The following is a 26,994-nucleotide window of genomic DNA, read 5'->3' as shown; positions in this document are numbered from 1 at the left end:
TAACAGAGAACCCTGCAGAACCCCCAGGTGGGAAGTTTTGTGAGGTATTGAAGTGGATCCACTTTTAGCTGGAGCTCCTGAAGTATCCAAGCTGTTTAGGAGTTGGCAGTGACTACCAGACAAAAATTGCCCTGGGAGTGTGCTGTGTATTGCATATTTCAGTGATTTTGGTGCAATTTCTCAGAAGGGTTTAGATATTTATTTAGGACTGTTCATGCTTGTGGCTGGTGAGTCACACACACAAAACACAAGAGAATTACTGATCTCCTGCCTGGACTTCTGTCATTTTTCCAGTCATAGAAAGGCAACAAATCTGATTTTCTAATGACAGAGCTCATTTAACTCCCTTAAACAGTTTGGGGATTTGATCCACTGTATGAAGTTGGTATCCCTTGGCATTAATGTAAGATTCTGGAGGTACCTGGTCTCTTCCCCAAGCTCAGCCTCTCATCATCAGCATTACAGAATTTTCCTTGTCTTGTCCTACCTGGTCATTTCAAGCTATTCAGTTTATTTGTTCATCCATTCCTACTCCCTTTCCACCTTCCTGCCCTTCTCTCTCTCAGCACATGCAAATTCAGCCATATAACTTCTGTTCCTGACTGTGGGGTCTGGGCACCTACTCTGCTACTGCTTTGAAGATGAATCTTCCTGTCCAGATTAATTAAAGATATTTTTGGATCTGTTTCTCTGCACTTTCAAGGGAGGTTTCTGCCTGCAGCCCCTGTTCTCAGGGCAGGATGCTGGAGCAGTGCAGCCTCTGCTGCTCAGATCAGATCTCAGATTCCCAGCTCATCCTGCAGCTCTTCACTGCTCTGCCTTCTGCCAGTGCCTCATTTCCAGGGGGTGATTTAATTCAGGTGTTGCCCTGTAAGATTCTGGGTGTGTTCCAAGTGCTTGTCTGCTCTCATTTGTGAGTGTTTATGTGTCACAGAGAACAAAATGCACAGGTTCCAGCTGAGTGCAATGCCTGGTGCCCTGGCAGGTCTCTGTATTCCAGTGTGATGTATTCCAGCAGTGCTGGAGCACATTTCTGTTATCTCAGGGCCATGACAGGTTACTGTGGCACACCCCACCATCACCTGGAGATAATCCCTGTCTGTTCTCCTGGCACTGAGGCCTCCTGTGAGGTTTATCTGTGCAGAGAGGGATTGTGACCCTTCCAGTCCCTTTGATAAGGCAATTCCAGCCAAGCATTTGTGTATCCTGCAGTCACCTGCTGCCTTCTAGATCATTATCCACTGAGACAGCTGAAGAGCATCACAAGTTGCAGAGCTGTCACCAGACCAGGAGAACTTTCCTGGTTCCACTTGTTCCCCTCCCAGCCCTCCATGGCCTTGGAGCACTCTGGGCTGTGGTTCAATAGGGATAGGAATTAAAATGTGCATTACTGGGTGTTGCTGCATGCTTATATCTCACTTTTTAGGTTCTCTTACACCCCCTGGGACTCTCCCTGTGCTTTCTCTGCTGTAATGGGTGAGACAAAACACAAATCAGAGCTTGGGTTGGGCCTCGTTCAGCAGAGCTCCAAGGTGGAGGGATGTGGATGGTTCTGGAACCAAGGCAATCTCAGTATCTACCTCAGAGCAAAGCTCAATAATTTGTTTTTCAGCAGCAGTTGAAGGAGAAGGGAGGGAGGAATTGAACCAATGATGATATTCCTCTCCATGCTGGCAGGGAATTTCTGCTGGAATCAGAACATGTGGTGCACATGGCACCCAGCTGTGTGCTGCTGCAGGTTTATGTTTCTATTTATTTCCTTCACATTTAAATGTCTTTGAGGATGGGAGTGTAGAGCATCTGTCCAAACTTGGGGTAAATTATGTCCTCTTCCCTCCACTGGTCCTGACTACTCAGGTGTGCCCTCTGCATGCACAAAACAAAATTTAAAGGAGTCTCTAATAATGAACAAATTAATTAAATTCCTTGCCATGTAAAGAAACACATGTCTGACCTTCTTTTGTTCATAGTTATTTATGAACAGGTCTGGTAGTGGTTCTTAGTAACGTGTTCAAGTCAGGTTTAGTAAGATGGGAACTGCTGCTTAAACTTGAGATAAATTCCTTTGATTTGTCATAAACCCAAGATGACTCAAGTTCACTGTACACAGTTGGGATAAAATATTTGTGTGTTAAAGGTGCAGGAGTCTCTCTTGGCTGTTTTTTATGGAGTATTCAGGAAAACTTAGAAGTCCAAAATGAGCATTTCTGTCATTCTCACATTAAATAAGAACCTTAGATGGAGAACAAAGTGCCTTTTAAATAAGGTTTGAAAGAGTCCTTCATTTTCAGGTCCTGTGTAAAGATGTTTGACATTTACAGGCACTGTTTAGTTAAAAGGAGAATTGAAAATTATCTAAGACCTCATGTGGAGTCTGTTGGTTTATTTTTTTCATCTCTTTCCTGATTTATAGCTAAATAAATCTTCATCTTCTGTCTTTTGCTTTCAAATGAGGTGTCCTCCTGCTGACTCCAGTTATTTTGTACCTTTCTCACAGGCTGTGCTTTATGTGAGTTTATAGAATTAGGGAATCACAGAAGGGTTTGGGTTGGGAGGGATCTTAAGGCTCATCTCATTCTGCTCTCTGCCATGGCAGGGACACCTTCCACCATCCCAGGCTGCTCCCAGCCCTGTCCAGCCTGGCCTTGGACACTTCCAGGGATCCAGGGGCAGCCCCAGCTCCTCTGGGAACCTGTGCCAGGGCCTGCCCACCCTGCCAGGGAAGGATTTTTTCCTAACATCACGTCTAAACCTACCTTACTTCACCTTAAGGCCATTCCCCCATCTCCTCTCACTAAGATTACCATTTTCATCAACACCTTTTATTTACCTGATACTTTTGATTTTAAGATCCTTATTATTAGCACTGATTCTCCAGCTGGGAATTGCTGGGAATGTGCAGCTACATGGAGAACTCTCCTTCCTCCCCCACATGCATTTCCATTTGCCTCCTTTGTATGCAGATATTTCCTGGTGATGGCTTCACCCTCAGCCTCCTGAGGTAATTCCAACAGCTCTTCTCTCTTCTCTCCTCCCAGTACCTCTTTGATGTTAAGAAGGTGGAGGACAAAGTGTTGGTGTCATTGCAGCAGGAGGATCGCCGCCAGTACAAGAAAGAAGGGAGAGGAGACAACATCACAATTGGCTTTGAAATCCTCAAGGTAGGCAGCCAGCTGCTCTCCTGGTGCAGAGTTTGTTCAGTTCTGCTTCACCCTGGCAGTGAGATCTTTGGTAGATAGAGCCAGGATTATCCTGGGGTCTGGCTCTGTGCTCAAACTTCGTGTGAGCGCTGCACTCAGGCCAGGGGAACCCAACTGAGTTTAGTTCAGCTCAAACTCTATTTGAATAAATTTCATTTATTTGAAATAAATAACTTTTGCCCCTTGCAAAAGGATTTTAAGTGCTTTTCTTACCCAAAAACTTTCTAGAGAAAGGCAAAATCATATTAATGCTTGAAACATGGAGAGTTTTGGTTTTTCTCCTTCTTCTGCCTCCATTTCATCAGCAAATGCAGCCAGGTGAATGAAGTTGAAAGGTCTGCAGTTTTTCTGTTGCCACTTAAGAAAAAAGTGTTTTCAAAAGCTGGACTAGTGAGCAGGAAATGAATATATGGGAAAAGAAACCACAGGGATCCCAAAAGGCAATTTAATGGCACTCTTGGGGCGAATTGAATGAAATGAAAACACTCAAACTCGGGGAAGGAGGGAAGCAAAGAAACAGCGATTTTTCTGCTCTTTCACTGGGTGTAATCCTGTCATCTGCTGCTACAGCTCCTGGGACTTCATTAAATCTATAGCTCTACCCTAAAAAAGAGTCAATTTTTAACACTTGGTTAGATGTGTTGATGTCTGCATCACACCTACTCACTTGCCAATCACCTGTTAACCACATATATTGAAAAGTGTGCTGCAGAAAGCAGAATAATTTCCCTTGTTCATGCCTGTAGTTTGGAAAGGCTTGAAAATCACAGCTCCCTAAAAGTTTCAGAGCTCTGTTTTTATTTCTGATCAATACTTTTTCTATTTTAGATATATTCTAACACACCAGGCTCATCAGCATGACTAAAGGCCTTGGTTAGAGAGCTGCCAGAAAAGAATGAGGGGCTGCCTTTCCCCCAAGAGCTGCTTGAGAGAGCTTTGGATTTAAACTGTGCTCTGGCAAATACCAGTCCCCTGGAGGGGATGTGAAGAGTTAAGCACAACTTCAAGGCATAGAACAAAACATGAATGGTTATCCTGTGGTTTTTGTATTCAGGAAAGGGCAAGGAAAATCCAGCTGTGTGCATCTGGACTGGGAGCCTGCTGTGAAAGCTAGAGGAAGGAGGCAGAGGGATCTCAGCCTTGTCTGAGCAGGTGCAGTCCTTGGGGTGTGTGCCCAGTGCTGGAGGCGTTCCAAGCTCTGCAGCAGCATCCCAACATCTCTTTCAGTGGGTTTCTGTCTCTGCCAGCCCCAAACTTTCACCTGCCACAGCTTTACTGGATGAGAAACCACTTGCCAAATGATTTGCCTTTATTGCACATCGCGTTTTATGGCCGTGAAAAGCTGTGTGGTGCTCAGGGAGAGCCCTGCCCTTATCTCTGCTGTCCCTGCTGGCATTAACCCCTCTCCTGCTGCAGGTGGAGGACAACAGGAGGTACAGGCTGCACAAGCTCACGGTGCAGGAGAGAGTGGCCACGTCTCCCTACTCCAACACGCGCAGCGTTTTCCTGAGGAGGAACCTCCAGCAAGGCCGCTACGTCCTCATCCCAACCACCTACATCCCAGGTGTCCCCACAAAATTCATCCTCAGGCTCTACACAGATGTGCCCTCAAAACTCAGGTGGGTGGCAGTGCAGGAGATGCTCCTGAGCCCACAGGCTCCATGGAAGGGGTTGCCAGGCTGTCCTCCAGCTCCCCCTGACTCGCTGGCTCACGGGCTCCAGAACCGGGCCCTGGAGACATCAGGGGCACCTCTGAGGCTCTCCAGGTTTGTCATGGTCAGGAAATGTTTAGTTGGGGACCTCTTGGACCATTCATTTTGAGTCTTTTGGCTTTTTTTAGTTCAGTTCTTGCAGTGGCCTCCAGTTCTAGGTGAGGACACTGAGCACTGGTGCTTGTGGTTCCAGCTGGTATTTGTTTCTGTGAGATTCATCTCCTCTGAAAGCAGTGCTTCACAAATCAGTGAAGAACCAGTGCATCACAGATCAGTCCCACTGCATTTATTTCTTGATTTGATACTATTTTCCACTATTTAAAATTGTTGTTTTTTTTCACCACCTTTGCTTCCACGCAAAAGATAACACAAATTTATTTTACTTTGCTCTGTTTTTACTTCTTACATCTGTCATTTCTGCGCCACAGAATTCAAAAACGGCGGATGAGGAAAACCTACAAATGCCAGATTTCCACAACCATTGATTGCTTGTGTGGCATTCTTTGCTTAGGTTGCTTTTTCCATGATTTTTTCAGGGAGCTGAAGGCAGACAGGCCACAAATGACGTGTTGGAGTCTCCTTTGTGGCTACCCACGCAGAGTCACCCAAATCAAGGTCCACTCTGCAGAGGGTTTGCAGAAACAAGATGGATCAGGAGGTAAGTGGGAAGAGAGCCTGGAAGAGTGGAATTGGCTTTTCAGTCCTCTGGAAAGATGATTTGGGTTGGTGTGTAAGCAATCAGAAGTTATCCAAATGGAGGAATTATGGGATTTGTTTTTCCATCACGCTGTAGAACGTGCTCCAGTGGAGAGATCAGGTGAATGTGGGGATGCACAACAGCAAGTTGTGGACAGGTCCATAACTGGCCAGGTGGGCAGGAGTAGCCAGAGCCTTCTGAGGGGATTAGTAAGGTTCTTCTGACAGGGTTGTGTATTTTCTAAATGGAAAATATCCAGGAGACAGTTGTGTGTTATATTTACCTGATCAGAGCACTCCAGGCAGGACTCTGTGGTTTTCAAACAACCATTTTCAGCTGGGTAAAGTAGAACAGGGGTGAAATGCTTTGTACATGACTGTGTGTCTGTCAGTGGAAGTGTCCTGAAGGACACCAAAATGGCTTTATAGCACCTGATGTTGAGTTAATTAGGAAACTTTCCCAGTTGTCATTTGCTTTTTCATTTTCTATTTCCTGCTCCCTGTCTGATAGTCTTTATTTTTCACAGCTCAGTGCTGGTTGTCATCAGAGCTCTGTTCCTGGCCACAGGAAATTTATTTAATCTTTATTTTAAATGTTTATTGGAAAGCTCCTCCTTGATGCTGTCTTTGATCCATTGCCCTGTCTGGACAAAATAATGGATGTTTTGCTGTTGTCAGGAGTAGTGGATGAATCTAAGGGCCCAGACTCAGTCCTGGATGCTCCTTGTGGAAGTCCCTCTCTCCAAGTCAGTGTGTTCTGAAGTGGATCCAGCTGTCTGTGAGCCAAGCACAGTGGCAGGTCTGCAGGATGATGAAGAAACTCTTTGTGCTAGAGGATTTTCAATCTCTTATTCCCAAGCCTGTTTTAAAAATTGCTCTCACTACAGCCTGTCAGGCTTTCCCCCCGAATTTCTCTTTGAGAACAAATCACCTTTTGCACCTTTAAGTCTTCCTGCTGACACTCTGTGTTGGATTTGCATATTGAATTGTTTTTCACCACTTCCATTCTAAGCTGAGTGTTGAGATCCGTGGTGTGTGACAGCCCTGGAAGCAGAGAATCTTTAGTGGGAGCTGCCTTGGGAGCAGCCTGAGAAGCAGAAGGAAAGAGAAGCAGAGGTTCACCTGCAAGAAGCAAAACAACCTGCAGTGATTGCCAGGGCAGTGCTTGTGTCTCAGCACTTTTCCACTTTTCCAGTGGCTGAGGGTGTCAGAGCTCTCCAGGTTCTGGTAATTCCCCCAGGAATGTTTTCCAGAAAGCCTTTTGCTTTGGTACAGTGCTGTAGGATGGGGGTGTTAGATCCTCGGTGCAGTTCTCAAAAACCCAAAATTTAAGCCTTAGACTACTGACTGAGCATAGATTTCTTGAAGCCTTAGAAATGCCATTACTGTTCAGGTGTTTCTAACTTTTACAGATTCCAACTTTTTAATTTCCACTGTTTGTTTGTACAACATCCCAGAGCAGCAGCATGGCCAGGACTGAGGTAAGAGAGCTGTTCGAGGTTCAGGGCAGAGCTGGAGCCACTTGTGTGCCCCAGAGCTGAACCCAGCCCTCCTTCCACTGCCAGATCTGTTTCCTGAGCTGCAGCTCCAGTTTCATTCCAGCTCAAGGCCAATACCAGGACATAACTTTTCCACTCTAGCAGACCTTTCTGTTTTCCCTTTGTCCTGTAAATAAACCAGGCACAGAACTGGGCCATCCATAGCTGAGAACATCTGATCCCCCGTGTGCTCTCCCACCGCTTCCTTTTGTTGTGGAATTGGAGCCAGTTTTTCTAAAGCAGCTGAAGCATCCAGCGCTGCCATCATGGGGTCAGAACATTTTGGAACATCATGGGTGCAGGAGCATTTTGTGTCCCCCTTCTACCTCCCTCTGTTTCTCGAGGTCTTGCTGAGAATTTGAATGTTTCTGTCAAATATTCTCTTTGCTTTTCCTTCCACTGAGCAAGTCCCCTCATTAACTGCTCCCTCATCCATCCAGCAGATGTGCCTGTCACCTCTTTAGCTCTGTGCCCTTTCCTCACCCCTCCTTATGCTCTTTATCTCTTAATTACTGTTAATGATCAGGTGTTGCTCTGCTCTTTGCCCTGGGATGAAGTTGTTAACACCACTGGGGTGACAGACAAGACCCCGTTTATCCAGATCCATTTTCCAGATTACTTTGCAAAGAGGGCAGCTCTTCCACGCTGGTGCCACCCCGTGCCCCAGAGCCCAATCCACAGTTCAGTGACACGGAAGGCAATTGCCCATCAGAAAATCCAACATCCTGCTACCTGCCATGGAGCTGTGAGGGGCTGTCAGGGAAACAGGCAGCTCTGGCCAGGTGTAACCACAGAGCAACACATGGAAAAATCTGTGTGTGCCTTGTGGCTGTGTCTGGTTTGGATGCAGCTGTTGTGTGGTTTGTTCCTGTGAGATGTTGGTACCTGCTCTTGAGTGATGTGTTTGAGGGAAATCATCTGGGTGTGGTTTGTTAAAGAGCTTGCCTAAAATTGTGCTGCTTTCAGGCTGTGCTGGTATTTTCAAGTATATGGTGAAAAAATGTGTGTTAGAAACTCTTATGAGCCTGGCTTATCGATACCCTGGGTTTATTTAAAATCTAAGGGGTTGCAAAGTGTGGAAAAAATAGATATTCTGTCATTAACAACAGAAATGGACAGAGTTCTGTTGAAATACAAAACATGGTATTGCCTTTGATTAATTAAAAGTTAATTAGAAAGTGGAATGGTCCATTCTGTTTGAATGTGTTTGGTGTTTCCGAAATGGTTCTTGTTCCTTATTGTAAAGAGAATATCAATTTAATAAGAAATTAAAATGCTCAGTGTAAAAACAAAGCAATTCTAGAAGGTTGAGCGATTGCAAGGGATCATGTATGAGGGTTAAATTGGAGTTTAGGGACAAATTGTTCCCTGTGAGGGTGGGCAGGCCCTGGCACAGGTGCCCAGAGAAGATGTGATGGCTCCTGGATCCCTGGAAGTGTCAAAGGCCAGGCTGGACAGGGCTTGGAGCAGCCTGGGACAGTGGGAGGTGTCCCTGCCATGGCAGGAAGTGGGGCTGGATGGGCTTTAAGGTCCCTCCCAACCCAAACCATTCCAGGATTCTGTGTTTTCACCTGGGCAGGGAGCAGTGGCTGTGATGTGCTTTGGTGCCCTGTCCTGTGGTGCTGCCAGGCTGTGCTGGTTTCACACAGGAACAGGAGGGGATTGTCTCTGCTGGGTTTCTGGGCATCTCTCAGCTGCCATCCTGTGTGCCCAGAGCTGTGCTGCTGGTTGTGTTCCAGGAGCAGATCCCTACGTGCTCATCAAGTGTGAGAACCAAAGCCGGCGCTCCCCGGTGCAGCACGGCACCACCAGCCCCGTCTTCAACACCCAGGTGATCTTCTACAGGAAGGACATCGACAGTCCTGTCACCATCCAGGTGAGACAGCCACAGGGCAGCTGCTCAGGGCAGGGAGGGCAGCACAGCAGCATCCCTGGGCTTCACTGGGCCACCTTTTCCTTCGTGTGACTGATAGCCAGGAGAGAAGAGTGAGATCCTCTGTTCCTCTTGCTGGGCTCTGCCTGGAGCTCTGCTGCTGCCTCAGCCCCACAAACACAAGCTGGTGGCACTTAGGGATCACCAGGCATGTTTCATTCCAAGGCTTTCAAAGAGTTTACAGAATTCCTCTTGCCCCATCTGGTACCTGATGAAGCAGAGACAAAGAAAAGCCAAATGTTGTCCAGAGGTAATGTTTGAAACAAAACCAAAGCTAAGGCTGTTATTAAGTTTTCTCCCCTGAATTGTAGTTCTGTCAGAAGTAGATTCACTGTTTACCTCAGCACTAGCTGGAGGAATAGAGCTTGGCATTGAGATGATGCAGTCCAGGAAAACTTTGTCTTGGGCCAGGCTCTAAAGCTCCAGCACTGGGGAGGTGCAGAGGTGGGCACAGGCAGGCAGAGCAGCACAGACAGGCTATTGTAGGGAGCTTTTACTGCCGATGAGGTAAAAAAAAGGTCATTTTTATTCCTCTCCTAGGCAGGCTGTGACCTAGAAAGCAAAAAGCTGCATTTCGCTCCTTATTTGCATAGTCTATGTAAATGAGCATGCAAATCCAGACTCTCCCTCATGCTCTCTAGACAATTAGCTAAATTTAGACGCGGAGCCCTTCCCGGCGGAGCGTGAAAGAAGGTTTTATTTGTGTCCCCTCTTGGGCAGGTGTGGGACAGCAAGCTCCTGAGGGATCAGCTGCTGGGGCAGGCGGTGCTGGCAGCGTCCCCCGGTGAGCCCCGGCAGCAGCAGCGGCTGCGGCTGCAGGGCAGGGCCGGCGGGGAAGCGGCGGCGGTGCCGGCTCTCATCAGCATCACGGCTCTCTCCAGCGATGACCTCGCCGAGCTCTGAGCCCCGCGGAGCCAGACGGAGCTGGCAGCTCGCAGCAGCCGCGCCGGGGACTCGGGACATCAGCATAATCGTTTTAAAGGGGATGGGGGGGAAAAAAAGCCCCGCGGCTCTCCACATTATCATTGGTAATGGGCGGAGAGGCGTTGGGAGAGCGGGGAATGAGTTTTTGTACATATCTATGCTCGTGCGGTAGGAGAGGGGCCAAATGGAACGCTGGCAGGTAAATTCATGAGGATGTGAGCATCTCTTCCCAGCAGGCAGGAATGGCTGCAGCTCCATCGGGCACCCACCAGCAGCCTGGGGACTGGCAAGTACAGGGGGATTCATGGGGATTTTTTTCCCCCCCATAGAAGGATATTCAATTCAATTTCTTATAGATTTCACTACACATTCGGTGTTTCTGTTCCTTGGTAGGAATGCCACTACTCGAGGAGCTCAGTCACAGCTCGTAGCCTTAAGACCAGTCTTGCTAGGACAACATTAAAATAGAGGGGCAGATCTCACAGTGCCTGCTTGAACCCTGCAGCAAATTAGAGCTTTGTCCACACTAAGGCTTTCAGATTAACTTTCTGATTCTTCTCCACCTCGAGCTGGTGTCTCACATCTTGCTATCCCTGTCCACGGGCACCTCACAGTTCAGCTGTGGCTTTTCTCAGAGCATGGATTCAGTAATGGGAGCCTCCTTGCATTGTTTATGCCACATAATGCTAAAAATGGAATAACAGCCCTCTTGTTTTGGTAGATGTTGCACCAGCCTGAAAGAGGAGAAAATGAGAAGGGTGGGTTTGTAAAAGTAGGGTGCTGTTCCCTGGGAGGTGTCAGGTGTCACTCTCAAAATTGTGCAGTCATTTATTGCTGGCATGGCTGATGTTCGATGGTTTCACTTGGTTATCACGGAGGCTGGGTGTTATTTCACATTTCCCTCGCAGCAGGGATGAGGTGCCAGCTCTTCCCTTGCCCTGCAGCCCGTGGCTGTGTGGGGTGGGCACGCTGGGCACTGACCCTGGCAGTGCACAGGGCTCCCTGTGCCAGACACTCGGAAATGGATTTTACACAGCTGCACATTCTGGGTGGTAAAGTGAAGCTGAAGGATTGTTCTGCCTTTTTTACAGCCAGGAAATCGGGATTTCTCGTAGCCACTTCAGCCACACTGTGTGATTTTTACAGTTTATGAAGTGGCCCTTGACAGAGCTAATGTTGTCACAGGAGGTTTTGAAGTCTCCTCAGGGCTGTGGTAGGAAAATGCTTTCTCTGACATGCCAGGGATGGACTGTGGGGCTGGGAATGATGCTGCGGTGCCATCAGCTTAGCTGCATGTACCAAGGACCCAGATCCAGCTCTTTTCAGACAGTTTGGCACAGCACAGATCTTGTCAGAGGCGTGAACTACAAGCCCCACAGGCAAGTGACATTCTCTGTAAGCTCATGGCTGTAGGGCTGCTTACTCTCAGAAGTGTTTGTAAACTGAGATTTCTCTTTTTAAAAGCATAAACTGTCTCATACAGACCAGAGCTTGGACAAGGGGAACTGCAAATGTCAGGGCTGCCCTAATCCTGCACTGACACCTGGTTGGTCTTTGTTTGACCTTTACTTGTCCTCACACACTGTTCCAGGCTGTGGGAGCTGCTTCCCAGTGTTCCTTATGGGATGGGGCCATCCCCAGGGATTGGCTTGTCCAGGGCTCAGTGTTTAGCCTGGAAAGATTTCCACTCCGAGATGGCACCAGAGGTTTGTGCCTCCCTGCCCCACGATTTGGCTGAGAAAGCTCCTGAGCCTGCTGAGGGCACAAAGCCACCTCAGCTCCAAGCTGGAGGGGAGTCCCTTGGCTCTTTCCTTGGAGCCCAGAGCCCTGGCCCCAATGCCAGCACCCTGTTCCAGCCTCTGGCAAGGGCTGTCCCCAGCAGCAGTGGGACAGAGGGAGTGTGAGCAGCAGTTCTTGGGCAGCCTGGCACGGTGGGAAGTCAGGGTGGAGAGCACAGACACGGTGACTTTCAGGCCTTGATCATCGTGCCAGCTCCAGCCATTGTCCCAGTTTGTCCCCGTGTCACAGGGACAGGCACTGTCCTGAGGGACTGGCAGTGCTGGGAGCTGCGGGAGGCTCAGCAGGATGTCCAGACCTCTGCATTGATCAATTCTGGGAACTCTTTAGTTTTTCCATCAGGAGGAGCTGATCCAGCCTGGGAACACAGCTCTTTGCTGGGTTTCACATGCTTCTGCCTTCCCAGGTGGAGCAAGGCAAGGGCAGGCTGCCAGGGGCTTGTGCTGCTGCGTGCTCCTGACGTTGTTAGTTAAAATTGTCCATTTTTTGACAATATCACCATGTGGGAAAACGTGTTGGGGTTGGTTTTTTGGGAGGGGGAAAGGACTGCAGTTATGTATGCACTCCAACCGCCTCAAAAATGAAAACAGGTGCAAATGGATGTAAAATGTTTCATTGCAACCTTTTGTAACTTTTCAATACGAAGTGACCTAAATAAAATTTTACAAAAAATACAATTTTAGCGATTTCTGCGCCGGCGGCGGCCGCGAGAGGGCGCTCGGTGTCCACCCCCACAGGTGTGACCACGGCCAGGTACTGACACCTGCAACACACCCAGATAAAAACGGTGTTTAATTTATAGAGGATGCCACTCATTATCCTATACACGGTATTATGTCTCTCTATACACTGTTTTACAGTTGTAGAAGCACCTCTGAGTGTATATTGAAATACATATATATATGCACACTACATATACACACCCCAATATATATATATATATGTATATACATATATATATATATTATATTTGTATATATGAATGGCATTATATAAGGAGCAACAGTGCAGGAGAGTTATGGGGGGGGTTGTACATAGGGGATGCTATAAGGTACAAAGTAAATGGATGTCCATAGCTCTGTAACACACTATCTATACATATAATTATAATTATATAAAAACATTATATATATAGTACTATAATAATAATAAATAGTCTATAAATAAGTATGCATATAATAATTATACAGTATATTGTGTGTCTATGTATATTTGCATCTGTTATATACATATCTTTCTCTAACCTTTATACATATTATATATATAAATTTTATAATATGCATTTATATATATTTATTATATAATATATATTTATTATATACATATGCATGTGCATATACATATATATACATACATATATATATATACACACATATATAAATATATATGTATATTATATATATTTTATATGTCTATTATATATTTTTTGTGTCAAAGTGTCCTTCCAGGTGGAGGGAGGACAGGGAATTCTCCAAACACTCCACAGTCCCAGCTGACTGTGTGTATCCAACAGGATGCTTTGGCTGCCCCATTCTTCACCCATTTGGAAATGCAATTGCATTTTCTTCCTCGTCCAGAAGTGCCATAAGTGGGTAAAACCCAGCCCATGAGCATTCCAGAGGCAGAGTGGTCTGGAGTTGATGAGTGAAGGAGACCCTTCCCCATTTCCCACCCATACCAAAACCTCCGTAATTGGGACTTTCCATCTTTAAGAAACAATCAGCAGATCAGAAGTGAATGTAACCATCAGGTGAGAAGGGAGCAAATCTCCCAGAGGAGTGAAAATTTTATTCCTGTTTGTTCTCTGAGCTGGCTTTGGTGACATGAAGTGCTTCTATGGCCTGACAGATTTTCCTGGCTATACGGATCAATTCAGGCAGGACGGAGAGACTCATGGCTGTTTGTAAAAATGGATGCTGCCCAAAGGGGAAAAAAAGAAAGAAAGGAACTGTTACTTTCCAAACTCAGTTTCTCTCAAGAGGAAGCAGGGTTCCTCTGGTTACCAGAAATACACATAAATAGGACTGAGGGGACCATCTCCACCTGAGTCTTAATATTCAGGACCTTGATGTCAGAGGCAACATGTCCCAGTAATCCCATTAATCAATTAATCAAGGTGTCTTCAGCCTGCTGGGATTTTGGCTCTGCCAGCACTCAGGGCTTTTTTTCATTTCAGGAAACTCAGAGGACTCACTTAGGTTCTTTTTTTCTAAAGGTAGGGGCTGCTTTAGTTGTCAGTGAGAGCTGTTCTGCAGGGAACTCCAGCTCCTCCAAGAAATGTTGATCCCTTTAGGGTTTAGGCCTGTGCTGTTCTGAAGAACACTGAGGTGCAGGTTTTCAGCACCAAGACAAGAACAGCCAAATCTCTGACTGCTGGGACTGGGTTCCTCTTCCACCAACCATGTTGGGGCTCTGTGCCTGGCACCATTCTACTGCAGTTCTCTTGCCACCAGCTAAAACTGAATGCACTCCCAAAATACAACATGGAAATGATCAGAGGGTGGATGGAACACCTTTCCTCTGAGGAAAGGCCAAGAGAACTGGGATTGTTCAGCCTGAAGAAGAGAAGGCCCCAGGGAGACCTTATTGCAGCCTTTCAAAACTTCAAGGGGACCCGTTTTTAGTAGGGCCTGTTGCAAAGGGACAAAGGGTAATGGTTTTAAATGAAAAGAGGAGATTCCAGTTAGGTCTAAGGAAGAAATTGTTTATGCTAGGGGTGGTGAAACACTGGCACAGGCTGCCCAGAGGGGTGCTGGATGCCCCATCCCTGGAAACATCCAAAGTCAGGTCGGACAGAGCTCTGAGCAACCTGATCAAGCTGAAGATGCTCCTATCATGGCAGGGAGGTTGGACCAGATGGACTTTAAAGGTCTCTTCCAAGTCAAATTCTTCTATGATTCCACTTTGAAAAGCACCCAGACAGAGGATTAACAGTAGAGGAGGGCACCTGGAGAGGAGAATTTCCCCTGCAGCCACTGGCCCTTTACCTCCAGGAGCTCCCTGGCTGTCCAGCGGATGCTGGGGTCGATGTCCAGGCAGGAGTGCAGGAAGGCATGGAACAGAATGGACATCTTGCTGGGCATCCTCAGAGGGGGGTACCTGTTCTGGGCTATCAGGCGCTGAGCCTGGGGACAGAGGAAGCACAGGACAGCCACTGACCATCCCTGGGGTGACAGCTCCACTGCAGGCCCCTCCTGGCTTTCTGATAGATGCTTCTCCAGGGGCTGGGATCAACACTTGAGGGTAAGGAAGCAGGGAATTGTCAACCTCCAGAGCAGGGATGATAGTGACCCTGAGTGTAGCTCAGCTGGTCAGAGCATGGTGCTGATAACCTCAGTGCCCAGATGGGCCATTCACTCAGGAGCTGGACTTAGTGATCCCTCCCAACTCAATATTCTGGGATCTGGAAATAATTCTCTTCATCTGTGTTTGCTGCCTTAAACAAGGTAAAGGTAATCCAAAAGTGGTCTTACAAGTAAATTCAGGGAACTTTATCAAGAGTGGAAGACTGAAATGTTCAGAATTGTTTTCTTCAGGAATTAACTGTGCAGTATTTAACTTGGTTTCCGCTATTAGTCATGAGATTTTATCCTGGCATACATTCCTCCACTATTCCTTGCTCACTTGGTCTAAGAACTCATCATTTCATTTAGTTTTAGAATCTAAAACTAAAAACTTCAAAATATGTTTGCTACAAGTAGCTTTGCTAAAACATACTTTTAGAAATGTTTTGGGTAGTACATAATTATGGCATCACTAGAATCAGTGACCCTCCCTGAAAGGCACTGGTCAGAATCTGAAAAGACTTCTGGGCCTGCAGATACATTTGTAGTGCTTTTCATAATAATTTCCCAGCTGAAGAAACTTGCTGCTGTCATTCACAGCTGCAGCTCAGAGAGAGATCAAACATAGCAGGAGGAATTCAAGCAGTGCTGGAGGCCAAAAAGGCACATTTTTGCATTGGTACACATCACTTCTCTGATGAGATGTTCTGCAGGGACACTTCTAGAAGTGGGCCTTGGTGGAACTATTACAGGCTGATTTGAGTGGGATTTGGTTCATGGGAGACAAAACATGGCCCAGATTGGCAAGACAGTGATATCTGACAGTGTTTACACCTTACCTGGGCAGGGCTTTCTTTAAAGTATGGAGGTTCTCCCTCCAGCATTTCAATGGCCACAATCCCAAGGGCCCAGATGTCCACTTGGGTGTCATACTCCTTTCTTTTCAGGATTTCTGGTGCTACCCAGTAAGGAGAGCCAAGCACTGTGCACCGTGTGCTCCGCTCCGGGGTCAGCTGAGCACACAGGCCAAAATCAGCTGAGGAGGAAAACAAAAACACTGTCAAAACCACCTTGAACCATGCAACCAAGCACAAAATTTCCCCACTCTGTATCTGAAACATGAGGAGTCTGTGCCTGACCAAGAATACCTACTCAGTTTCACAGATCCGTCCATCCCAAGAAGAATATTATCGCTTTTGACATCTCTGTGGATCACATTCTTTGAATGAAGGAAAGCCAGGGCTTTGAGGCACTGAGACAAAAAGCCCATGAGAGTAAAAATTAATTAACCGCATTTCATCACACAAGAAAAGGAAATGGCTCTAAAAGATTGAATTTCTAGGTGAAACACCAATTGTTGATACAGACTGTCCATTCCAAACCCAGCCAGAATGGCTCTCTCCATCCAGGTGACAAAGGAGGGTTTGTCAAAAAGGAAAACACTTCTCCCTCCATTATGAAGTGGATCACATTTATGTGAGAGGCTGCATGACAAAGGTTTTATCTTGGCCTTAACAGCAGACATGGAAGTAGCACACTAGTCACTTTTCAGAAGCAAACACCATTTGGGGTGCAATGCTCTCCTTTTAAACTGAGGGCTGTGAGAAATGAGCCTCTATTTTAATTTGCTGTTAGTTTAAAACCCTGCCACCAGCATGTTTGCTTTTACAGCAGTGCAGACATGCTCCAGTTTAAAGAGGCAAAGCCTAGAATGTTAAATTTAAAAAGAGAGTACAACAAAAGTGTAAGAGTATAATAACAGAGTATAAGAAATGCAGTTGTACTGGCAGGAGGCTCACTTAGATGCCCTTTTATTTTACATTTCATAACAGCACTGAAACAAAGCTCTGAACACAAAGTCACTCCTGTCCCACCCTGTCCAAGCCATTGGACTCACAAGCAGGGCTCCTCACCTCCCTGCTGATAGCAGCTATAACTCTTTCCTCTATAAAGACTCGGACAAGAACGCTGGTTAAAGTGCCTCCATCGACATATTCCATCACAAGCCACAGGTCTTCATCCACCAGGTAGCTGAGAGAAGAAAACAAAAGGCATGGAGATGAGTGTGCACAGCTAAATTACCTTATGGAAAAGACTGCAGGGGAGTTTCATTTCCAGGTCACATGGAAGGCAGAATGAAATGGAGAGACATTCTTTGTAGGCTACAGAGTATTTGGAATCTGTGCAGACTAAATGAGAAAGGCAAATCTATGAAAAAGGAGATGCCTTAGATGGCAAATGAGAAAAAGGCAATTTAGTAACAGCAGAGATCAATCTGGAACCAGGACACTTGCCATCAACTGAGTCATTATCTTAATTTATTAGTTCCACCAGTCACTCCAGGAACAAGGCAACATAATTCCAGAGTTATCTATGGGAGGAGGCTCTGCACCACTGAGGACAGATGTTGGCCAACCATTTGGAAAATCACATAAAATGCAGCCAGAAACAAGAAAAACTATTTAAAACTGGCAAATTATGTGGTTCTGCAAATGAAAATTTAGTCTTCCTGGCTTCCACAGCAATGGAAAATGATGGGAACAGCCCAAGGGAGATAATTCCTATGACGGTTTATCAGCACTTACGGCTAAGGCATAGAAAATATGATCAACTTGACAAAACCAAACCCCAAAACAACACAGAGGTGATGAACTGATAGGCTGTTGTTTTAGTAAAACATGGCACATCCAGGTTTTTGAAAAGGGGTTTCCAACTATATACACCAGAAAGTATTAAAAAAGAAAGACCCAAGGCCATCTCCTCCCATCCACTAGAGATGAATAGAGAAATAAGAAAGAGCTCCATGTTCTGGCAGTACCCAAAGGGGTTTTTTTAGCCTTTGGCTTGCAGTGTGTGAATGAACATTCCCATGCTAACACCACAACCACTCACCTGTCTATATAATTGACAATATTGGGATGCCGGTTTTCCTTCATGATCTGGATCTCATTGACAACGAGTTCCTTTCTGTTCCGTTTGCGGAGAGGCATCTTCTTTAGGGCCACCTGAAATGAAATTGGAGACCACAGACTCGAGAAGCTCTGCTGCAGGAAAGCACAGTGACCATGGAGAGAGTGTTTTTGGAACAATGGGGCTGGGCTGTGATCAGACACCAGAGCTCAGGAAGTGACATGATGACAGCTGATTTCTGCACTTGCTTAGGTGCCACTTACAGGACACTTGCCACAGATATTTTGCCTTCTAAACTCTGGAAAAATTTCCCTAAACTATCACCCACAGTTCTCTTACAACACCCTGCACCCACATTCTTCCCCAATGGCCTCAGTTTATCATCTCTTTATTATCTCTGTTATTATTCACACAGGTTTTGCAAGCAGGATTTTGTGACTGTGAAAATATATCAAAATAGCTGGGAATCCTTCAGCAATTCTATGGGGTTTGGCCATTATTTCAGCAACTGCTGCTGGTCTTGGTTGCATAACAAAGCAAACACATGCACACATGATGGATAAAATACCACCCTAAAAGATCATAGCAGTTACACACACAAAAAAAAATTACAATCCCACAATGTTTTTCAATTCTTGAACTTCGATTTTGCTATTCCAGCAAGCATTCTTTATCACAGTTCAGATTTGCAATTATTTTCTGGGTTTCTAAAGAAATAAACCATTCTTTGGTATTTTAAGCCTTAATTATGTCCTTCTCTGAAAGATACCACTGCCCCTCTTGCATTTTTTCTGGTACTGAGTCTGTTTCTGGTACAAAGTCTGTCCAAAATGTGTTTTGCAGACTGGAATTGCCCTGTGCTTGAGGAACAACCTGTGCAGGAAAGCTCTGCTGCGTACCAAAGCAGAGGGGAAAGCCCTGAAGAGCTGCACAAGGTGCTGGGGGTGTTGGCACTCACCACATCTCCTGTGGCTGGGTTGATGGCTTTGTAAACAGTCCCGAAACCCCTGGAAACAAAAGAGCAGTGAAGAAAGGAGAAGCAGTTTAGGTGCTGGGAGTGAAAGCCAGCCCAGGCAGGAGATCTCTGCTGCATGAAGTGTTTTAAAACCCCTTGGTTCATCTATTCTTCAAACAGCAGCACAGCAACTCTCTATCATGCAGGGTGTTCAAGAGAAAATTGAGGCCCAACTTGAAGAAAAAGAGCTGGAGCACAGATCTTCAAAACCTAAGAGCAGGGGGAGGGTGTGCCTACAAAAACTGGAAAATATTTACAATTTTTTTCCATTTTGCCTTGTTGTGTTGGGTTTTCCCTTCTTTTTGTGTCCGTGTGTGTATTTTTTTTCCAGGGATGGGGTTTTATGTGACAGTGTGAGAGTTTATTATTTCACCTCTGGTTTCAGTTGCTAAACCATGTGGTTATACTCTGGCTTACTGAATATTTTTTAAGCAAAATATTTGAAATAAATGTTACTGAGAACTTTTATCTGACAGCTGTGGGGTGGTAAGGTGGCCTTCTAGGCAAAAAGGTTTGAGGGATGGGAGATCTTTCAGGTCCTGCAGGTGTATAATCTAGAGTACTAAATATTTTTTGAGCAAAATATTTGAAATAAATGTTACTGAGAACTTTTATCTGACAGCTGTGGGGTGGTAAGGTGGCCTTCTAGGCAAAAAAGTTTGAGGGATGGGAGATCTTTCAGGTCCTGCTTGTTGCAGGCAAAGCACTGCCAGCATCGAGTTTTCTTTGACAACACCTTCTGACCAAAATTATTAATTCTGATCTGTACTGAACAGGGAGGATCCAAACCCACATCAAGTTTGGAGCTTGCCTGGCTTCACACTTGATATTACAGCACTAAAAAGCCTGGCTCATGGCTTTGTAGGAGTAACTGGGATTGGACTTACCCTCGGCCAATTTTAACAAATTCAGTGTATTTTGTCATAGGGTCCCCCTCGTTCACAATGCCCCCTGAAAGAAATGAAATGCAGGATGTTCACTTCAAACAGACACCACCTTCCAGCAGATCAGAAATGCAGCCCCACTGTCTGGCTGTGAGCCCTTTGTGGGCAACTACAGAGGCAGAGTTAGCTCCAAAGCACAAATGGCTCTGCTGATTTTCTGATTTTCTACAGCGCTTTGAAGAGTTACCTTGATGGGAAACAAAGCACCTGCAGAAATCCACAGAAATCGGAAAAGACCAGGTACCAAGCAAAAGTTTGTTTTCTACAAATATTTATGAGAGCTGGAACAACACAGCCTTTATTTTCCTGGGAATAAACTTGTGATTCGACAAAAAGTTTAATATTTCTGAAAATTAAATGCACTTTGGCTTCTGGGTTTAATTTTTAAAAAACAGTGCAAAGTGTTTCCAGGAGAGGAGAGGATCTTCCCAAGTTTCAGCAGTTTGCCAAAAGATTTTCTTTATGATTTTAAAGAACAACATCTCATGTTATAATCAATAATGATGGAGTTTTAGGATCCAGGACCCTCATCATGGGATTACCAGGCTAAATTCTAATGATAACCTTGCCTGTGCCATTTGAAGACACTGCTTGTCTTCACTCTAAGAGATTGCTGTGAAGTATTTTTGCTCTGATGATTTGTCAGGGGACTAAAGAGAATTTAGGAACCCAAATATCCTGCTTGGTTTGGCCATCAGCACTCAGGAGTTCAGCAGTTCATTCACTAGGTCAAAGCACCTCCTGCTGAATCAGAAACCATCTCTGCTTTTGCCTTCAGCGCAGATGGAGACGTAGAGAAACAGAATCCAGTCTGAGCTGCCCTTAGGAATTCCCAACAAGAATTCCTGCTTCCTCTGTCCCTTTGGTGGAGCTAAAGTTGGGACACACACACCACACACCAGACAAGAGGCACACCACACGTACTCAGTCGCTCCAGCAGTTCCTCTGTAAGCTCGGATTTCTTCTGCGGCCGGACTCTGGGGTCTTCCATTGTGCTCATGCTGCTGCTGAGGGTGCCAGGCAGGAGAAATTCGTCTTCTTCTGCACCTTCAGCTCCCAGAAGAGAGCTCATGTAGATCTGTGATGAGAAATTGGTGTATGCCAAGAAGGGAGCTTGCAGAGATCCCCTGAGCTCGTATTCCAAATGCAAAACCTCAGGAAGATGCTGTTGGCCACATCCAGTTCTCTTAAACTGTTTTTTACTGTCCACATCACAAACTGAATGAACAAAAGCAAAAGGCTGGTTTTGTACAAGCTCATGGCCAGTTTCATGTTCAATTTTCGTGCATTTTCTCAAATAATCGGTACAGAGGGGCAGGTACATCCAGGAGACAGTTTGTCCTGTCGGGACACCGATGACTAAAAAGGACTAAAAGGGAAGTTCAAAACCAATTTTCCAGGTGCCAGTGGCTGGGGTGAAGCACAATGTCATGGCAGGACTCCAGCCCTCAGCACCTCCTGAATGGCAGCTGCTGTCTGACCAGAAACTTGCAGCTCTGAATTGCATCAATGGTAACCAAAGCTGGCACTTACTGATTCTGGTGTAGGAACAGGTACAGGTTTCTTATCCACCTCCTTCTCATTGTCCTTCTCTCCAAGAAGGGAAGAAGCCAGCTGAGGTTCTGGTGGCAGTGGTGGGGCCTGGGGACAGTCAGTAACATGAGTGAGAGTCTCCATTCTGCCACCTGGGAGGTTTCACAGTTACACACAACTTTCACCTGCTTCAGCACCAGAAACTGATCTGGACACACACGTGGTCCTACAGCCTCAGTTCTCTGTTACACGTGTCACAGTACAATTTAAATAGCTATAAATTATGGGGGGTTGAAACAGCCCCAGCTGCTGTTTCAGGGGCAGAGCATTACATCAAATTCCCCAAATTTGCTGTGTTTCCCAACTGCTTTAAAGCTGACACAAAGGCCAGTTAGGGAACTGAAGCAAATCAAAGGCACCATTCCACACCTTCACACCTTACTGGTGTTCTATTTAAAATGTTTAATATTAACCCTAATAAATTTGGCCAATATTAATGTGGATTCCTCTCTCTAGGATTGTTACTGCAACCCAACATTTCTTAGCATGGATTGTTATTTAAAACTTCCTTTCAATGGCTCCAGTGAGTTACATTACCAACTATAACCTTATTTATGTTCAGCTATATATACAGCTGTATTAAAGATAAATCATTAAACTTGATAGAAAGGGAATTCTAAGTTGCTAAAACTAAATTAAAATGGGGCAGTTATACAATATTGAAAATTGCTGTGAATTTGATATTCCACCATGGCTGAACCCACAATCCTTCCCTGCAAAACCAAACTTTCATCTATTTAAAGGCTTTGAACAGAAATTGAGGAAACAGCCAGGGATGCCTTTGCTGCTGCTGCAAAACCAGACATGGACATTTTTTCAGGCTGGAACGCTGTTGGAGCAGGCAAAGCTCACTCACAGCTTGCTCCACAGTTCTTAAACTCTAGGAATGTCAAAGGATCCTTTCCCACTCACCAAAGGATGGGCTGCCCTGTGTCCTTGATTACCTCTGGATAATTGGGTGATCTGATCTGCAGTGGGCAAGAGAAAATGAATCAGATGCTGTTAGAAAACTGCCTCTGGTGGGGAATCCCCCATGGAACAAGTCAGCCCAAATAAGAGAGCATTTTTCTTTCACAACATCCCTCCAGGAACAACAGCTCTTTTCCACAGTAAGCAACAGAACAGGACAAAATACCAACTCTTTTTTCTACATTTTTCTGCTTTTTTTGTGCTTTGTGTTTTCCCAGTAAATAAATAGAAACTCGGTCAAGAAAGGATTCTGCTCTGCTCAAGAGCTAAAGCAGCTTTGCTATTTTTTTTTTCCTATTAATAAGTTGTGTATGTTGGTTCTCTTTAGCTTGCTGAAAATGTTTTCTAGAAAAGCTTTACCAAAATCTCCCTTAGCCATGTGAATTCTATTCTGACACTGCACAGGAACATCTCCTGGGTTCAGGAGCACACACTGTTGGGAAGTAACATTTCCTCATGAAGGTCATCACTATTCTAGCACAGGTTGTTAGACAAATCCTTTCATTATGGGGAAAAAAGATGTTTTCCCAGTTCTGAAGATAATTGCACTCTTCTTAGAAGTACTTCTGAAAAGCTCTTCCAGTGCATTTTTTGAAGTTGGCTGAAGCAGCAAAGTGAGGGAATTACAGACTCCCCAGACTGTTCTGTGTAGGGAATGGAACCCCCCCAGGGTTCCCCACATTCCAAATGCTCTCCACATCGAGACACCCCGTTTAGCAGAAGCTGTTGACAGGAGCTCTACCAAACTAATGGCATCTTACTGGCATTTTTGTTCCAAAATCAGCTCAGTTCCTAAGGGGGAGCATAGAGAACACAGTGACCCCAAAGCCAGATATCCTGCACCTAGGGAAAAGCACTACTTACTCCCCAGATGAGCTGTCACCAGCCAGGGTTTATCTGGATGGAAATACATTGCAGATGTTGCAGACAGAAAATCACACGCTGCAACGCAGATTTGCCGGATCATTTTTGCAGAGCTGTGCTAGAACTTGCAGACAAGCACAACCCAAAAGTCAGATAAAGCCCTTGCTGGTTTGCAGACAGCCCTCTGAGAACTCCTGGAGGAGAAGGATCCTCCTGGAATCCCAGCAGAAGGGGGGCATTGAGGAGTTCTGGACTGCAGGAACGGTGGTGTCCTGTTGGCACTGCAGGGACTTGCCAATCTCTCAGAGACCCCAACAGCCCCTGATGTCACAGTGGCAGCAGCTGTACATTCCCACTCTGGAATGGTTCCAGGCTGATTCTTCACCAGCTGGATGTTCAATTTTGCTCAGTCTGGAGCCTGACATCCCTTTATGGTAGCAAGATATCAACCTTCCTCCTGATGCAAAGCTCTTATTTCTGCATGAAACTCACCTGGAAATCAACTCTGTGCTTCCATGGAGTGATGATTTAAGCCTTAACTCATTTTCCTGGTGATTCTTTGATTCCGTAACAAAAATCTTCTCTATTGGCAGACAAAACAGTGCCTTCAGGAGCTTTGCACTGACTTTTGATGCTCAGTAACAAAAACATCACGCTGAAATGATCTCTGCTGTCTGACTAAAGGGTAAAGCCCAGCCTGATGGAATTAATTTTCAGCACACCAGGGAACACTGTGGGTGAAAGACTCTGCCTCTCACAATCCTAACAGAGTTGCTAAGGATTCTCCTGGTCGAGCTCCTGTAGCTCTGCTGTCAACATACAGAAAACAGAGCTTGGAAAACTCCTGATGCCCCTGCAGAAACATACTCCCTCAGATGTGAGAGAACCCTGCGGGATCAGCTCCCTCAGTGGACATCCAGCTCTTCAATCCTTCTCCTCTCCAATTTCTGTATGCACAGAAGATGTGCTCAGGCTCTGAATAGCTTTTCTCTCTGCAACAATGAAGTATCAGGGCCCTTTCAGAGCATAATTTCATCCATTTCTCTCCCTTCCACCCTCTCATGAATTACTAATTTAAAGTGACTTAATATCTATTCTCTATTCCCCTTCGGCTTTGCATATTTTAATTATGCCTCTTCCTAATCCTCATTTTCATGGAACAGACTTAAATAACCCAAATTACCCCATCAGTAACTGTCTTTGATAGCTCAGTTATTGCAGCTAATTTCCCACTTTTGCCAAACATGCTATTTTTGAGGTTTTTCCTAACACCAAGTGATCACACACTCTGTTCCACTAGCTTTTACCTACAAACCAAAGTGATCTGCTGCGTGAAATGCCATCACCATCAAAATTAACTTTTTTTTTTTTTTTCTCCTTTTTTTTAATTGCTGCTAAATCACTTCCTGGAAGATTTTAGTGACATTTTGCAGCAATGTCTTTGCAGCTTTATCTTGGACTGTCAGTGGCAGGTGAGGACAGTGGGGTTGTTGGGAGAAATCCTGCTTGTCTCTGCTCAGCCTGAGGATTGCTCCAGCTCAAAAGAGAATGATAAATGTCCTTTGCAAAGTGATTTTTCTGTGAAACACTTTTGTCAAAATACAGTGTTTGCCAAGAGAGAACATTCACACAGCTATTTTTTGCAGTGTGAGGGCATCTTTAGCCAAGGCAATAAATAACTACTAGTCTTAGAGAGCTGCTGCCCACAGACTTTCAGGAGTGGCTGCAGCCATGTGCTTCTGTAGCATGAGAAAAAGAGCCCCAGGTAAATCAGAAAGCCCCTAAAAAGGAAACAAGCTCAGACTCGTAATTAGTAATGCAGATATTGGATCTGTCATATTATTTTAGGAGAGAAGGAAAATGTGACCTTGGCATTTTTATTAAGCTTTTCCTCTGTCACTTTGAAGCAAACTCTTGAAGGGTGAAATTCCATTTATTTTCAGGAAATACAGATCCCAGGGGTAGGGGATAGGCAGAGAGGGAGGGGATGCAGGAGCAGACTGTGCCCCTGGAGCTGTGACAAAGGCAGACTGCCAGGCACTGGGTACAGTCTCTGCCTGTCTCATCAGGCTCCTTGTGTTTGCCCAGTTTGAAAAGAAGCTCCTTGCAATCCCATCCTTCTGTGCTCCAGGCAGGGCCCAGCCCCAACCCACTGTGTCCTCAGCAAGAGCAGGAGTAAGGAACGGCATTTAAACACAAGGCATCAAGTAAAACCAAACTGTCCAGACAAGAAATGCCAGCAATGAAGGTGAAGCAGGATTTTGAGCTGCCCCAGAGCTGCTGGACCACACTTCAGTGTAAAATGTGCTAATGAGATCACCAAAACAGAGCAAAGCCCAGAAATGCCATGAGTCTCTGAGGAGTGAGGAGCAGTGCCTGGGGATTAACCACAGAAACCACCAGAATTACTCCAGGCCTGGGTTTCACTTTCCACCTGCTGAGACAGAGAGATTTATCCAGCTTCAAGCATGAAAGAGCACGTCATGTTTGCAGTGTGCTCTGCTTCAACAGTGATCTTCTCATCCCCAGCAGTTTCCCTTCTCCACTGGCATCCATCTGTTAGAAAATACATTTGGAAAAAAAAAATTACTTAAATAATTAGCACTCAGGATCAATTCCTTGGCCAGAATTTCATTTGGTGTTATGTGAAGAGCTCTTTGCGTGCATGTTTTCAAGAAATTTGCTCCTTTGGGCTTTCCCACTAGCACAGTGATCTGTATGGGGTGGCTTTACTCTGCCCCGCTTGTGCAGCTCTCCAAGGTTTACTTTTACAATCTGCCACGCTCACACATCCCTCGCATCCGCATTTGGAACGTGTTCCTGCTGAGCTGAGACGGACGGACCGGGATATCCCAGGCAGTACAACCTCACTGGGATTCCAAATCCTGAAAGTACCACCCGACCATAGCTCGGAGCGCCAACTCGGGAGCTCCCCTCACGCTGCACACCCTGCTCCGGGCACAACTTCCACACCTTACACACGGAGAATGGGAGCCGCAGGTCCTCCAGAGCCCGGCCCGCAGCCTGCAGGGAGAGCTGCCCACCGCGGAGCCTCCCCGCTGTCCCAGCGCCCTCACACAGCGGGGCCCCCGCTCCTCACCCGTGTCACCCCCGCAGCCCTCCCCCGCCTCCCCTCACGGCCCCCGCACCGCCCGTCCCCAGCGGCCGCCACAGCCGGAGCCCCCTCACCCGCTGCCGCCGTGTCGCTGCTGGGGTCGTGGCGCAGCTGCGTCCCGGTGAGGCAGCGGATGCCGGAGCTGCCCGCCTCCTCCAGGGCTGAGAAGGAGAGGGAGAGGGCGAGGTGCGCGGGGACTCTCAGCCCTACCGCTACCGCTCCGACTCCCGCCCGGCCGCCATCTTGGCACAGCCCCCACCAGCCCCTCCATAACTGCGGGGCGTGGCCTCTGCCCGTCCCGCCAATCGGCGATGGGGGCGGAGTCGGGGGGGCGGAGCCAGACGGGAGCGGGGCGGGGCTGTGAGGCGCGGGGCGGGGCTGTGAGGCGCGGGCCGCCAGGGGGCGCTGCCGGGCCGCGACTGAGGGACCTGAGGCGGGGAGAGCCCGGGAGCGGCGAAACTGGGACTGGGGAAACTGGGACTGGGGAAACTGGGATTGGG

The 26,994-nt window shown here is 46.3% G+C and overlaps 2 protein-coding genes across 6 annotated transcripts in view; one reads left to right on the top strand and one right to left on the bottom strand.

Annotated features, from left to right (window-relative positions):
- The window catches only part of CAPN6 (calpain 6), a 49,965-nt gene extending 37,491 nt beyond the window's left edge, over positions 1 to 12,474 (top strand). For both annotated transcript variants that reach the window (XM_033514123.1, XM_015626253.3), the window contains exons 10-14: positions 3,039 to 3,161; positions 4,617 to 4,819; positions 5,449 to 5,570; positions 8,886 to 9,022; positions 9,800 to 12,474. In XM_033514123.1, the coding sequence (XP_033370014.1) occupies positions 3,039 to 3,161; positions 4,617 to 4,819; positions 5,449 to 5,570; positions 8,886 to 9,022; positions 9,800 to 9,982 (768 nt within the window). In that variant the 3' untranslated portion in view covers positions 9,983 to 12,474. The remainder of the gene's footprint in view (positions 1 to 3,038; positions 3,162 to 4,616; positions 4,820 to 5,448; positions 5,571 to 8,885; positions 9,023 to 9,799) is intronic.
- A 1,077-nt stretch (positions 12,475 to 13,551) lies between these two features.
- On the bottom strand, positions 13,552 to 26,781 carry PAK3 (p21 (RAC1) activated kinase 3). Of its 4 annotated transcripts, XM_015626256.3 has the most exons (13): positions 26,569 to 26,781; positions 23,380 to 25,935; positions 22,459 to 22,514; positions 21,487 to 21,594; positions 20,878 to 21,031; positions 19,897 to 19,960; positions 18,953 to 19,001; positions 17,977 to 18,089; positions 16,998 to 17,115; positions 16,237 to 16,336; positions 15,924 to 16,120; positions 14,788 to 14,925; positions 13,552 to 13,716 (listed from the first exon to the last, which is right to left on the bottom strand). In XM_015626256.3, the coding sequence occupies exons 2-13, from the start codon at positions 23,480 to 23,482 to the stop codon at positions 13,588 to 13,590; spliced, it is 1,329 nt and encodes a 442-aa protein (XP_015481742.1). In that variant the 5' UTR covers positions 23,483 to 25,935; positions 26,569 to 26,781; the 3' UTR covers positions 13,552 to 13,587. The 4 variants fall into 4 exon arrangements, with proteins under 4 accessions (XP_015481742.1, XP_033370022.1, XP_033370021.1 ...); XM_033514131.1 differs by lacking the exon at positions 14,788 to 14,925; XM_033514130.1 differs by having other exon boundaries at positions 21,487 to 22,514; positions 23,872 to 25,935.
- Positions 26,782 to 26,994: the final 213 nt, after the last annotated feature.

The sequence above is a fragment of the Parus major genome, chromosome 4A, assembly GCF_001522545.3.
Source record: "Parus major isolate Abel chromosome 4A, Parus_major1.1, whole genome shotgun sequence".
Lineage (NCBI taxonomy): Eukaryota > Metazoa > Chordata > Aves > Passeriformes > Paridae > Parus > Parus major.
The sequence above is the reverse complement of the archived record's forward strand: the minus strand, read 5'-3'. Positions and strand labels throughout refer to the sequence as shown.

Bases quoted from the DNA above. Each gene is read 5' to 3' on its own strand.
- PAK3 (XM_015626256.3), bottom strand. From the start codon at position 23,482: ATGATCCGGCAAATCTGCGTTGCAGCGTGTGATTTTCTGTCTGCAACA. The intron at 16,337-16,997 runs GTGAGGAGCCCT...TTTTTGTCTCAG, and splicing joins TAGCTGCTATCAGCAGGGAG to TGCCTCAAAGCCCTGGCTTT. The intron at 16,121-16,236 runs GTAGGTATTCTT...TTTCCTCCTCAG, and splicing joins GGACGGATCTGTGAAACTGA to CTGATTTTGGCCTGTGTGCT.